General features: G+C 41.5%; 1 protein-coding gene and 1 pseudogene across 1 annotated transcript; both read left to right on the top strand.

Annotated features, from left to right (window-relative positions):
• The first annotated feature begins 350 nt into the window (after window positions 1–350).
• On the top strand, window positions 351–1,289 carry LOC101942341 (olfactory receptor 5V1-like). The gene has a single exon (XM_005311939.2). It carries the CDS (start codon window positions 351–353, stop codon window positions 1,287–1,289), a length of 939 nt encoding a protein of 312 aa, XP_005311996.2.
• Window positions 1,290–11,415: 10,126 nt separating this feature from the next.
• Window positions 11,416–12,346, top strand: LOC101942086 (olfactory receptor 8S1-like; annotated as a pseudogene).

Below are 12,346 nucleotides of genomic sequence, written 5' to 3'. Positions count from 1 at the left end.
AGCCCCACATCAGACTATCCCTTAGTCAGAGCTGAGCAGGGTATTTGTGAATACCAGTAAGACGTGATTCTTGAATTTAGGCGTCTAAAGTGGCAGTTAGGTGCCCAAGTCCTTTTGTGTATCCAGCTAATTTTGCCTATTTAAAACACACAAATACCATCTCGCATCTCTCTTTCTCTCGCTCTCTAAATTTAGTCTACTTAAAACACACATTTTGCAGAACGGAATAGCACTCTCTTTACATTTATCCTCTGGAACAGATGATCTCCACATACTATTTAAATTTATTTTCACAATAAGTGTTAATTTCATTTTTTTCTGGTCTTCCAGGTCACAGGTTTCCTGAATAAATGCAAATGAAAAATCAAACCATGGTGACCGAATTTATCCTCCTGGGACTTTCCAGTGACCCACAGATGCAGATTTTCCTCTTCCTGGTGTTTTTAGTTATTTACCTAATCACTCTGGGTGGTAACATAGTGATCATGGTGGTGATAAGAGCTGATTCTCACCTTCACATCCCTATGTACTTCTTCCTCTTCCACTTATCCTTTGTTGATATCTGCTATTCCTCGGTCACGGTGCCTAACACACTGAGGAACTTCCTAGCAGAGCGCAAAACTATTTCTGTCAATGGCTGCATTACCCAGATATTCTTCTTTTTCCTCTTAGCTGTTACTGAAGCTTTCATTCTCTCAGCGATGGCTTATGACCGCTACGCTGCCATCTGTGACCCATTGCGTTACATGGAGAGAATGAGCAAAGGGATCTGTGTTCAGCTGGTGAGCGCTGCATGGGCAATAAGTTTCTCGCATGCCCTGCTTAACACTGTTTTTACCGTCAAGTTGCATTACTGTGGGCCCAATCAAATCAGCCATTTCAGTTGTGAGCTCCCTCCTCTATTACAACTGTCCTGCACTGAGACACTCACCAATCAAGTGGTGCTTCTTACTTCTGCTGTCATACTTGGATCAAGCTCCTTTGTCTTCTCCCTGATCTCCTACATTCTCATCATCTCCACCATCCTGAAGATACGCTCTGCGGAGGGCAGGCGTAAAGCCTTCTCCACCTGCAGCTCCCACCTTATTATAGTTATTTTGTTTTACCTGACAGCTTTTTTCCAGTACACAAAACCCAACTCAGTCTCTTCTGTGGTTCTCGATGAAATGTTCTCCATCCAGTACAGCATCTTGACCCCTATGTTAAACCCCATCATATACAGCCTGAAAAACAAGGAGGTGAAAACAGCTATAGGGAAAATGTTGGGGAAATTCAAATTTCTCAGGTAGTGTCGATCTTATTTAAAAAAAAAACACAAAGCACATAGAACTGTTTATAACTTGTGTTTGGGAGATTCTCTGCTCAGGTTTCTGACACTTTGATTTAGACCAGCTGAGATTTTGGCCAATGTGCCTCCAATCAACTCAGCAGGCCACATCCTCTTTGGGTAGAAGAGACACTGGAGCAAAGGGGACAGGATCCTGGGTCTCCATCTAGGGTGAGTGCTAGAAGCACCAGGATCTAGAGCCATTCATGCTCTCTCTCTCTTTCTCTCTTTTTGGGACAATATCTCTTTCACTCTGACCCACTGACTTCAATGGAGCTATGGCTAATTTATACCACTTGAGGATCTGGCCAGTTCTATGAAAAAGAACACCTTTGTCTATTGCATTCTGTAGCTCTGCTAGAGTATTTTGTTGAAAACCCTATTTAATATCTGTGGTATCTTATAGGATTCATCCCTATTAATGCCTCTGTCTCCAATAATAATAATAATAATTAATGAGTGTGATCCCCAGCTGGGTCAAGATGCACAAAGGAATTAAGGCTCTATTAGGAGAGATTGAGAGAGACACATATCAGGTATCCCATATCATAGTGGTTAGGGCACCCACATGGGTGGAAGCAGATCCCTTTTTAAAAGCTTTCTCCTTATCAGGCACTTGAAGGTCTGCTACATCCCTAAATGCTAGAATAAAAAATGAGGGGTTTCCTCCACCTAATTCCTTCTTCTCTCCTCTCTCTCACCATGTTTTTTTGCCACCTTAGGTGGGGTTAGAAGCTTCCCAGCTGAGAATCCCAAGGGGAAGGACGTGCCTTCTCCCAGAGGAGATAGGGACTGAACTACTGTGATACCTGTGGGGTTTAGAACCCAACCCTCTGCTTGGCCTTTCCCATTGGCTAAGGAACCATCTGTCATGTTGGCTTTTTTTTAATCCCATTCCTAGTTGCCTATGTCTTCCCTTTCTCTGTGTAGGGAGCCTGGCCACCCAACTCAGGCTCTGGAAACTGAGTGATTAAAAAAATCACCTAAAAGTTATCCACTACAATGCTCAGCATTAGAACAGCTACGTCCCTTTGTGAATCTAGCTCTGGGTGTAAATCCACCCAGTTCCATTGAGGTAATGGCGCTATGTGGATTTACATGAACTAAGAATCTGGCCCATAGTGTCCATATTCTAAAGTGATTTTACATTCCTCACATTTCACTCACCATTGAGTTGGAAAGACCCGCGTATCATCGAGTTTCCACTTAAATCCTAAACATAATAGGAAGTGGTGCTGGGACTATGCATCCCAGTGATATTCACCCTTAGATGCCGCACCGCAGCTGGTGGAAAGCAACATGACTCCACTGAAAGAAACAGGGCTACACTGAGATATGTCAGCTGAGGATCTTGCCTCAGCAAATAAAGTTATGATTCAGAATCCACCTTTTGTCAAAATTGGACTTACAGAGATGTTGTCTCGGGTAAATGAAGAGTCAACAAGCAGGCTGGGATTTTCAAAACAGTTTAGGTAAATTAGGTGCCCTACTTCTATTGGATGGGGAAAATGTAGTCCCAGTGACATGCCCAAGGTCAGTCAGAAAGTCCGTGGAAAGGAAGATATTGAAGCCTGTCTCTGCCTTGAATCACACAATCATCATGTGCCCACTGGTAGTCCCATATCTCTTCCCATGTCAGCCTAGAACTAACAGAATGCACTCCCTGTCCCCATTAGGAAAGACACCACCCGCTCCTCGTGGTTTGAAAGGGAGAATTTCTTCTTTCACATTCTTCAAAAAAAATGAATAGAGCTGGTTGAAAATGGGAATATTTTCATGAAAAAAATCATGTCTCTCTTTCTCATCAAAATTCACAACTTTTGCAACCAGCTCAGTGAATAGAAAATAGCATGATTTAGCTACTCTCACCTCCTGCTTTTGCAGGGTGTCCTTCCTACTAAGCGTCACTCTGTTGGGCTGTAATTTCTTTAGAACAGGAATGATGACCACTTCTATGTTTGTTAGTTCTGGTCAAAAGTTTTTCCTATGTTTGGATAACAAAATCTAAAAGTGTTCTTACATCAAGTTAGAAATTTTCTGTGTGAAAATCTGAATTTTGAAGAAAAATATTTCATTTTTTTTGTTTGGGGCGGGGGGAAGATTCCATTTCAATTTGACATCCCAAAATGAAATGAAAGCGTTTGTTTCAAAATGTCCAATTGAAATGAAAACTTGCATTTTCAATTGATATTTTCACTTAAATTGACAAGAAAATGACTCGTCTCAAGCTCATTGTACACAAAAATATTCATTCAGTATGTAAGTTTTCATTTTAAATGGACACTTCAAGAGGAAATGTTTTGTTACAATCAAATTTAAAAATGAAATGTTTAGGTATTTCTGCATCTGTTTAGACATTCTGCATGAGATTTCATCTTTTTGGCCCCTGTTGTCAAAATATGGAGCTTACTGTGTGATGGAAATTTCTGTATCATCTCTAATATTTGTACACTGCCAAGTATAAAAAGGAACTGATTTCATAGCTTCAAAGGCCAGAAGGGACCACTGTGATCCCTAGTCTGTCCTCCTGTATCACACAGGCCAGATTATATATATCTCTGGGTCATACACTCTCTTTAATTTCATTTTAAAGCACAGAGACTAGTATTTTGTTGGTGCTTAACAGATTATTTATGGTAATAACGTTCTGTAATTTGGGGGAAATACCCTCACAGATGGACTGCAGATTGTTGTAATTATTTGGCCTACAAATTTAGCCTCATTGTGAGCTCAACTGTAAAAAGTATGTGACAGTTCATCAGATGTCACAGTAGCCTATAATATCAAATGGGAAAAAGACACTCAAGGGAGGGAGAAAGAGAGACTGAATTAGTCCAAAGGAAACGGTCTCCTGATAGAACTCACAAACTGTGCTAAGATCATGCCTCATAAATAAGACCATGTGAGCTCAAAAAATCAGTGTATCAAACTAGGCCTAATTGGTGAGCAAAGTAATGAGGGGATGGGCTATTGCACCCAGCAGTCCCTTTTGGAGTTCTTAAAGAAAGAGACTTTGGGTAGAAAAGTTGGCTATTGGAGTGAGTGTTACCATCATGGCTGACACGCCCACCATTTCCTGGGACCCCAGAACTTCTTCATCCTAATCCTGAGAGACATCCTGACCAGACTGGTCCAGAGAGAGGGAGGAAGATGACTCCACCATTGCCCACTGCTCAATCCCAAATACCGCCTGAGTTGTGAGACTTTCTCTCGCTCTGTCTTCCTCCCCTTCGCCCTGCCTCCTTTTCATTCACCACTTTATTTCTTCTCTTTCCTATCACTCCCCTTTTTCCTTCTGTCCAAAGAGAGGCTGGCTTAGCAGGACTGTATACTTAGGAGCACTGCTGTGAGCCGGTGACCAGAACGAGGTCACTGAAAGTAATGCCCTAAACAGCTGGATGCTGGTACAAGCTTGGCAGGTCTCTAAGTGGCTAATAAGACTGTGGACCGTGTCTATGTTTCTCCAGCTGTGTTGTTAGTGACAAAATACAGATTTACAAATCCTAATGTGCAAATTTATCTTCTTATATGACAGGGATAAATCATGCATGCAAATCATGCACCAAAGTCATGAAATGTGTTACAAATGCAATAAAAAATAAGGTATTCAAAAGTTTAACAAATGGAGAGGAGGCACCGAAGACGCTTTTCACCTGGGGCACCATTTGGTCTAGGGCCGGCCCTATGCAAATGACTCACCTGGAAACCCTTCTTTTGAAGCAGCATTTTGGGAAGAGATTGTCTGTCTGATTATATAAGCAAAGTCTCTTCAAAGAGACAAATTCGATAAAGGAATCACTAACAGAGTCAGACATTGGTTTTGTTCTGAAGTGAGGGTGGGAAGTACATGAATCCACAGGGAAATCCCTGTGTAATCTCTCTGAGAAGAGAAGTGAAGCTGGTCTGTTAGGCAGACTATCTTTTGCTTGGAATAACACAGAGAAGGCAGGTAACTGGTCAGCATGGGAATACCCCTGTCAGAAGGAAGAGCGAAGCAGGTCTCCTCCCAAGAGAGGTAATGACTGGGGAGCAGGAAGCCTGTGACTGGGTGGCCTCACTGGACCATAGAGGGGGAATACAGATGAAGTTGTCCTGATCTTTACCAATCATTGCACAGTCAGCCCGATGTAAGGAGCAAACCCCATTCAGCAGACCCTGAAAATCTCCATCTGGTTAATGGCTCCAAGCCCCATGCTCCCTTTCATAGGGAAAACAATGTCCTTCTGTTGCAGGTTTATTTTCCATATCATGCTGGCTCACATCATGTCCACAAGATATGGAGTCTATGTACCTACCACAGAGGATGTTCTACCCATTGAACAGTGACCTCAAAAAGAACTCCGCGTCTCTTGAAAGCTTTTCTTTTTTCAGTAATAAAAATGGTCCAACTTGTCAGAGAGAGAGAGAGAGATGCTGATGGAACAATAAACAACACACAGAGAGGTATCAAGAGAAATAATGTTGATAGTCTATCATGATGTAACACATTAAACAATTAATAAAAATGTATACTATTTACATGAGGAAATGTTCTGAAATGTAGGGGGCAGTTTCTGATTTCTTGAAAAAGGCATAGATCCATGTCATTGGTTTTATTAGTCAGTCAAACGTTAGATGTGAATGTTGGCCTTGTTTTGTGCCCTTGAGTTATTTGTGAATTCATCCTGAGTTCACTGAACCCATTTACAAATAATTTGGAAGGGCAATTTCTTTTGCCCAGGGTTATTCATGACCTGCCGACAGAGCATGTAAATGGCATCAACACTGAATGGGTAAAAAGCAACAGAGGGTCCTGTGGCACCTTTAAGACTAACAGAAGTATTGGGAGCATAAGCTTTTGTGGGTAAGAACCTCACTTCTTCAGATGCACTTCTTGCATCTGAAGAAGTGAGGTTCTTACCCACGAAAGCTTATGCTCCCAATACTTCTGTTAGTCTTAAAGGTGCCACAGGACCCTCTGTTACTTTTTACAGATTCAGACTAACACGGCTACCCCTATGATACTTGACTGAATGGGTGAATCCTTTTATGTATCTGAGTAGTCAGATGATGGCAGGAGGTTCTATCTCTGAAGAAGTCACAGGTCTGATGGGTCTTTTGTCAGTGGCATTTCAGCATCATTCAAAGACCCCTGCTTGGGTAGCAGGATGTCTCTGTGACAACTAAGAAACAAGTGTTACATGCTGTTGTGATGACATCTCTCATATATGCAGAAGAAACATTTCCATTAAATACAGCTGAGGAGAGGAAACTAAACAGTTTTCAGTGTCAAAAGTTACAGCGTATTCTTCACTTCTATTTGTGTGATTTGTCACAAATGAGAAGATACTTAAGATGATCCCAGCAAGGTGCAGTCTGGTATCAGTTCAACTCACAGAAGAAGTTATGCTTTTACTGAAGCTTTTTATATCTGGGGTCAAAGAAAATAGAGCATGAGGCTGATTAAGAATAGGATTGGAAAATGCAATTTTGTGGGATTTAAGAAACCTTAATCCTCCCATACTTACACTTGTGGAAGGAAAAAGACTTGCAAGGAACTATTTAAGATGGAAACCAATTCTATATGCTGCCATGGCTGCATTATATCCATGTGTATCTGCTGATGTGCTGTTGATTTATACAAAGCAAACAGATTCAAGAGGAGACACTGAGAAAGGCCTGCCTCAAACTAGCCTAGAGATTAAAGCACTTTCCTGAGAGATGGAAAACCAAACTTCAACTCTCTGCTTCACAACAGACAGAAGTGGGTCATGAATGAGTATCTCCCACGTGTCAGGTGATGAGCCCCTAACCAATGTGTTAAAGGTATTGCAAGTCAATGACGTTCCCTGTGCCTCTTTGTGAATTTAGAAGAACAGGAGTACTTGTGGCACCTTAGAGACTAACAAATTTATTAGAGCATAAGCTTTCGTGGGCTACAACCCACTTCTTCGGATGTGAATTTAGTCTTTTTCCCCCCTTTGGCTCGGATGAAATTATTTGGTAAACTTGTTTCAAATTTACAAATGTATCAGGTCAATCAAAACAGCATTTTTCGGTGATTCAGATGTTTGTCTGAAAAATTTTGCCCAGCTCTATACAATATAGCTTTTCCTTTGTCTCATCTCCTATTCTTTCCTGCCATCTTACAGTCCATTTGCTCCTTTCTCATTCCTTAACCTGTGTATCCATCTATTGGTGATGTTTAAGGATGGCTGGCCTCTTCCCATGCTTTCCCCTCCACTGCCCTCTTGTGGAATTATACATTATAGCTATCATCTTCAAAGGAGTCTAGGGAGATGAAATGATTTGCTATTTGGATGTCTAACTCCTTAGCCTACTTTGGAGAGTCTGAGCCTAAATACATGCCTTTTTAATTCACTGTCCCTGAGATTGGAAACCTAAATCACTTAGGCTCTTTTCATAATCTAAGCCTGAGTACCCTAAACAACCATAGACCGTTGTTTAAGGGCTGGCCCCACCCCACAGTGTTCTCGGCAGCTTGTCACAGAAAGTGAACTTCAGGGATCTTGTTCCAGGGGGAACAAGACAGCATTTAAACAGCTCTCAAGAAATCAGCTCTTCGTCTTGGAGTCTGCTAAGGAAAGGGTCTTTGTTCCACTCCCACTGATAATCTTACACACCTTGAAGGGTCTCACTGCTCCTCTTAAAAAAATATTTGACGTCCTAAATGTTGTTTTCCATAGGCAGAGAGAGAGAGATTAGACAGACAAATCAGTAAGTTAGTAGATAGACTAAGAAAACAAAGAGAGAAAATCACAGGTCAGAATGATCTCACCATCTTTATGATCTAAAAGGCAGGTGAGTTTATTCATGTTTTTATTCATTGTAATCTTTTTTTTTCCTTTTAATTTCAAAGGACCAAGTTCTGCCCCTACCCCTTATCTAAGGGTGGGTCTCTCTGCAGAGTCCCTTTCATTTCTGCCTGAAGGCAGCAGTCAGCTTACACAGAGTCAGTAGCAGCATAGGGGTCATGGCTGGCAATCCAGTCATCTCTCTCTCTGTGTATTTCTCGAGGCAACACTGATAAAACTGAGATCAGCTGGTGTAGGAAACTGTAGTTTCAATTTTTGGAGTCTGTGTGTTGGGGGGTGAGTAGATTGTGGGCAGGGCATTCTCTAGAGAAGACACTTAGCTTCTGGTTTCACTGTGCACAGTGACTTCATTACTGTTCAGGCAAGGTCCATCTGTTTGCTTGGGCATTTGTCTGATGAGCGGATGGTTGGGAAAAGATGTATTTTCTCTCTGGGATACATATGGGATAAACATTGATTTGACATTGGACAGAACATTGGCTTCATTCCCATTTCCGCTACAAATCATTGTCAATTCCATTAGGGCAGGAGAGATTCTCTTATGTAGGAACAGCCTGATATTCAGGTGTGCAGGATCCTGAGTCAAAAATCCCATTGGGTTGAGTGTAAGTTACTTAGGAACAAAACTCCTATTTACAATCAGATCCCTCCTTTTAAAATCATATCGTGCCTAGAGTGTGTTTGCTGGGCACATTCATTTATTATGATCATTATTACTGTCCCTCAGTATTACATAGGGGGATTTTTTTTAACAAATAGCTTTCACAATATACAAGATCTTTAAGCATAAAAAGAGAAAAGTTTCCATCTAAAATTTATCCCCAAAAGTCACCAGTAAATCCTTTGTGCACCTAGTCTGTACGTTTGGGTAGTCAGGAGTTTTGTTAAACCCTCTGCACAATTCCTGCATTTTAGATGATCAAATGCTCTCATTTTCCTTTGACTTTCTGTAACATTCTCGCAGTGTCTGAGATCTCTATCTGTTTGAAGTCACTGACCATGACGTCTTGCACTCCTCACGTGTTCTTCAGCTGCTCATTCAGACGCTTAGGGATCACTCTAAGGGATCACTCTAAGTATTCCAATAATCGCTGGGATCATCTGTGTTCTATTTTTCCATAATACATTTACTGTGTGGAAGTGTTCTTCATACTTTGCTATCTTGTTGTTTTGTTTCTTTTTTTATGACACTATCTGCTAGTATGGTGATATATTAATATTTGGCCTGTTTTTCTGCACTGCTTAGTCTGTGAAAATTGCCAGATCCCAAAAAATCTTAGCCTCTTCATTCTCTAGAGCACTTTTGGTTTGGTGGTTGTAAAAACACACAATGCATTTAAATATGTACTTCCACAGACTCCAGTGCAGGAACTTGGTGGCCTCATGTGTGTGTTCTCTCCTAGCCAGGCTCAGCAGGCGTTCCAGTCTCTTCCTTTTCAGAACACATTCTGTAGTTCAGGGATCAGTTTTGTTGCTTGATCTTACTTCTCTGTAAATAACCCTTAAGGACTCCTCTTGTGCACTCATATTGAGGCTCTCTGTCGCTTTTCCAATATCCTTCTAGAAGCCATGAGTTTATGCATCTTCTACCCCTAACAGGTTTGATCTGTCTCCACCACTGTCTATGCACTCATTTCTGTGTAAAACTTTGGAGTTTTTCTGTGGGGATTTCATTTCTACTATCTTTCATGATTTCTTGGGCTGGAATGCACTCTCAGTCAATGCTTTTTATCACTACCAATTGATCTTTTTCTCTGTCTCACTTGTAATATGTTTTGATGTTGTATTCTTGATTATCAACTTCTTCCTCCACAGATAGCAGACCTTTTCCTGTATCACACTGTCAGATGACCTGTCAGTGTCTTGATGGCTATTCAATACTCGTTGCATCACTATCAGCTGTCTTGTTTGGATGTCAAATTTTTACTTATCCCCTTGATTCCACTTGATCTCCATGGCACTGTGCCATACTACTGTTTATCCTGTGTCATTGCTCTACCAAAATGTTTGCATGTGGGTCAACTTGACTAATCTCCCTTTTCAGGCTTTTAATCTCCATTTCCATAAATAATTCCTCTTCGCTATTAAGCTCTTAGTTGTCCAGTGAGTCTAATGCTCAGTCATTCCTTTCTCGGTGTTGTCGTTTCTCTTCTTCAAGTCTTGGCGCATTCATGTCCTCCAGCCTCTCTCTTCTGGTTTTGCCAAAATCCAACCTTAGTGCAAACCAAGAAGTGATCTAAGAGTCCTTTTCACTCTTTGGCTGAAAATTATCTCTGGTTTTCTTGAATTATTTGGACAGTTGCATTATATCACCCTGGGGTTACACACTTCGACACACACACCTTGGCAGTGGAGGAGCCTGTCATAAAGCTAAGCCCTTCTGAGGCCCTCTTTATGGCATGTTTTATACTTATCAATTCACCTGTGTTCTCTGTATTAGGTTGCCAGGCTATGCCCAAACCACAACAGTGGTTTTGAACTTTTGGTCCACAGACCCCTGGTGGTTCGTAGACCATGTTTAAGATTTTCAAAGGGGTCTGCACCTACATTTTTAGGGGTCCGCAAATTAAAAAAGGCCAAAAACTGCTGCTCTACAAAAATTACAAAATGTAGTAGACAGAGAGGTACTTATAGAATTGGCCAGATCCCAGATTCAGTGGGTGTGAATCAGCCATAGTTCCATTGAAGTAAAGGGGCCAGATACCCAACTGGAGTAAAAACAGCTGTTTCTCTAATCTGTCCCTCTAACATCAGGAAAGAGTTATTAGGCCACAGAGAAACTGCAAGCAAGCGAATGACTGGTGGTTAGGATCCTCACCCTGGATGCAGGAGATACAGTATCCAGTCCTCTTTCTCCAATGCCTCTTTAATTATTTAAACACAGTGAAACAGATTCAAAAGGATAGCCTAAGGAAGGTACACATCAGACTGTCCCATAGTCCTAGCTGGGTGGGGATTTTGTGAATACCTGTGGGGCCCGATTCTGTGATTTAGTTGCTTGAAGTGGCTGCCAGGGATCTAAGTCCTGTTGTGTATCTGGTCCATTTTGTCATTGTAGAACACACAAATTCAAGCCAGATTATCACTGTTGCTTTTCTAAATCTTGTCTATTTAAATATATATAAATATTTTACATGATAGAGTAGGGGTCTCTTTATATTCAGACTACTGAAGAAATGACCTCTAGATGACAGTTCAATTCACTTTTATTTTCTGCGTTAATTTTATTTATTTATTTGTCTTATAGGTCCTAGTGTTGCTGAAAAAATATCAATGAAAAATCAAACCACAGTGACCGAATTTATTCTCCTGGGACTTTCCAGTGACCCACAGATGCAGATTTTCCTCTTCTCGGTGTTTTTAGTTATTTACCTAATCACTCTGGGTGGTAACATAGTGATCATGGTGGTCATAAGAGCTGATTCTCACCTTCACCCCTCTGTACTTATTCCTCTTCCATTTATCCTTTGTTGATATCTGCTATTCCTCGGTCACGGTGCCTAACACACTGAGGAACTTCCTGGCAGCACACAAAACTATTTCTGTCAATGGCTGCATTGCTCAGCTGTTCTTCATCCTCCTCTCAGCTGGTGCTGAAGTTCTCATTCTCTCAGCCATGCCTTATGACCGCTATGCTGCCATCTGTGACCCATTGCGTTACATGGAGAGAATGAGCAAAGGAATCTGTGTTCTGTTGGTGAGTGGGGCATGGACCATGGGCTTCTTTTATGCCCTTCTTAACACTGTTTTTACTCTGAAATTACGTTTCTGTGGGTACAACCAAATCCATCATTTCAGCTGTGAACTCCCTCCTCTGTTACAACTGTCCTGCACTGACACCCTCACCAATCAAGTGGTGCTTCTTACTTCTGCTGTGATATTTGGATCAAGCTCCTTCCTCCTCACCCTGATCTCATACATTCACATCATCTCCACCGTCCTGAGGATACGCTCTGCAGAGGGCAGGCGTAAAGCCTTCTCCACCTGCAGCTCCCACCTTATTGTTGTTGGCTTATTTTACCTGACAGGTTTTCTCCAGTACACAAAACCCAGCTCAGTCTCTTCTGTAGTGCTGGATGAAATATTCTCCATCCAGTACACTGTCTTGACCCCCATGTTAAACCCCATCATCTACAGCCTGAAAAACAAGGAGGTGAAAACAGCTCTAAGGAAAATGTTGGGGAAATTGAAGTTTCTCAAGTAA

Source organism: Chrysemys picta, chromosome 12 (genome assembly GCF_011386835.1).
Source record: "Chrysemys picta bellii isolate R12L10 chromosome 12, ASM1138683v2, whole genome shotgun sequence".
Taxonomy (NCBI): domain Eukaryota; kingdom Metazoa; phylum Chordata; order Testudines; family Emydidae; genus Chrysemys; species Chrysemys picta.
Note: the sequence above shows the minus strand (reverse complement) of the source record. Positions and strands in the feature narration are given on the sequence as shown.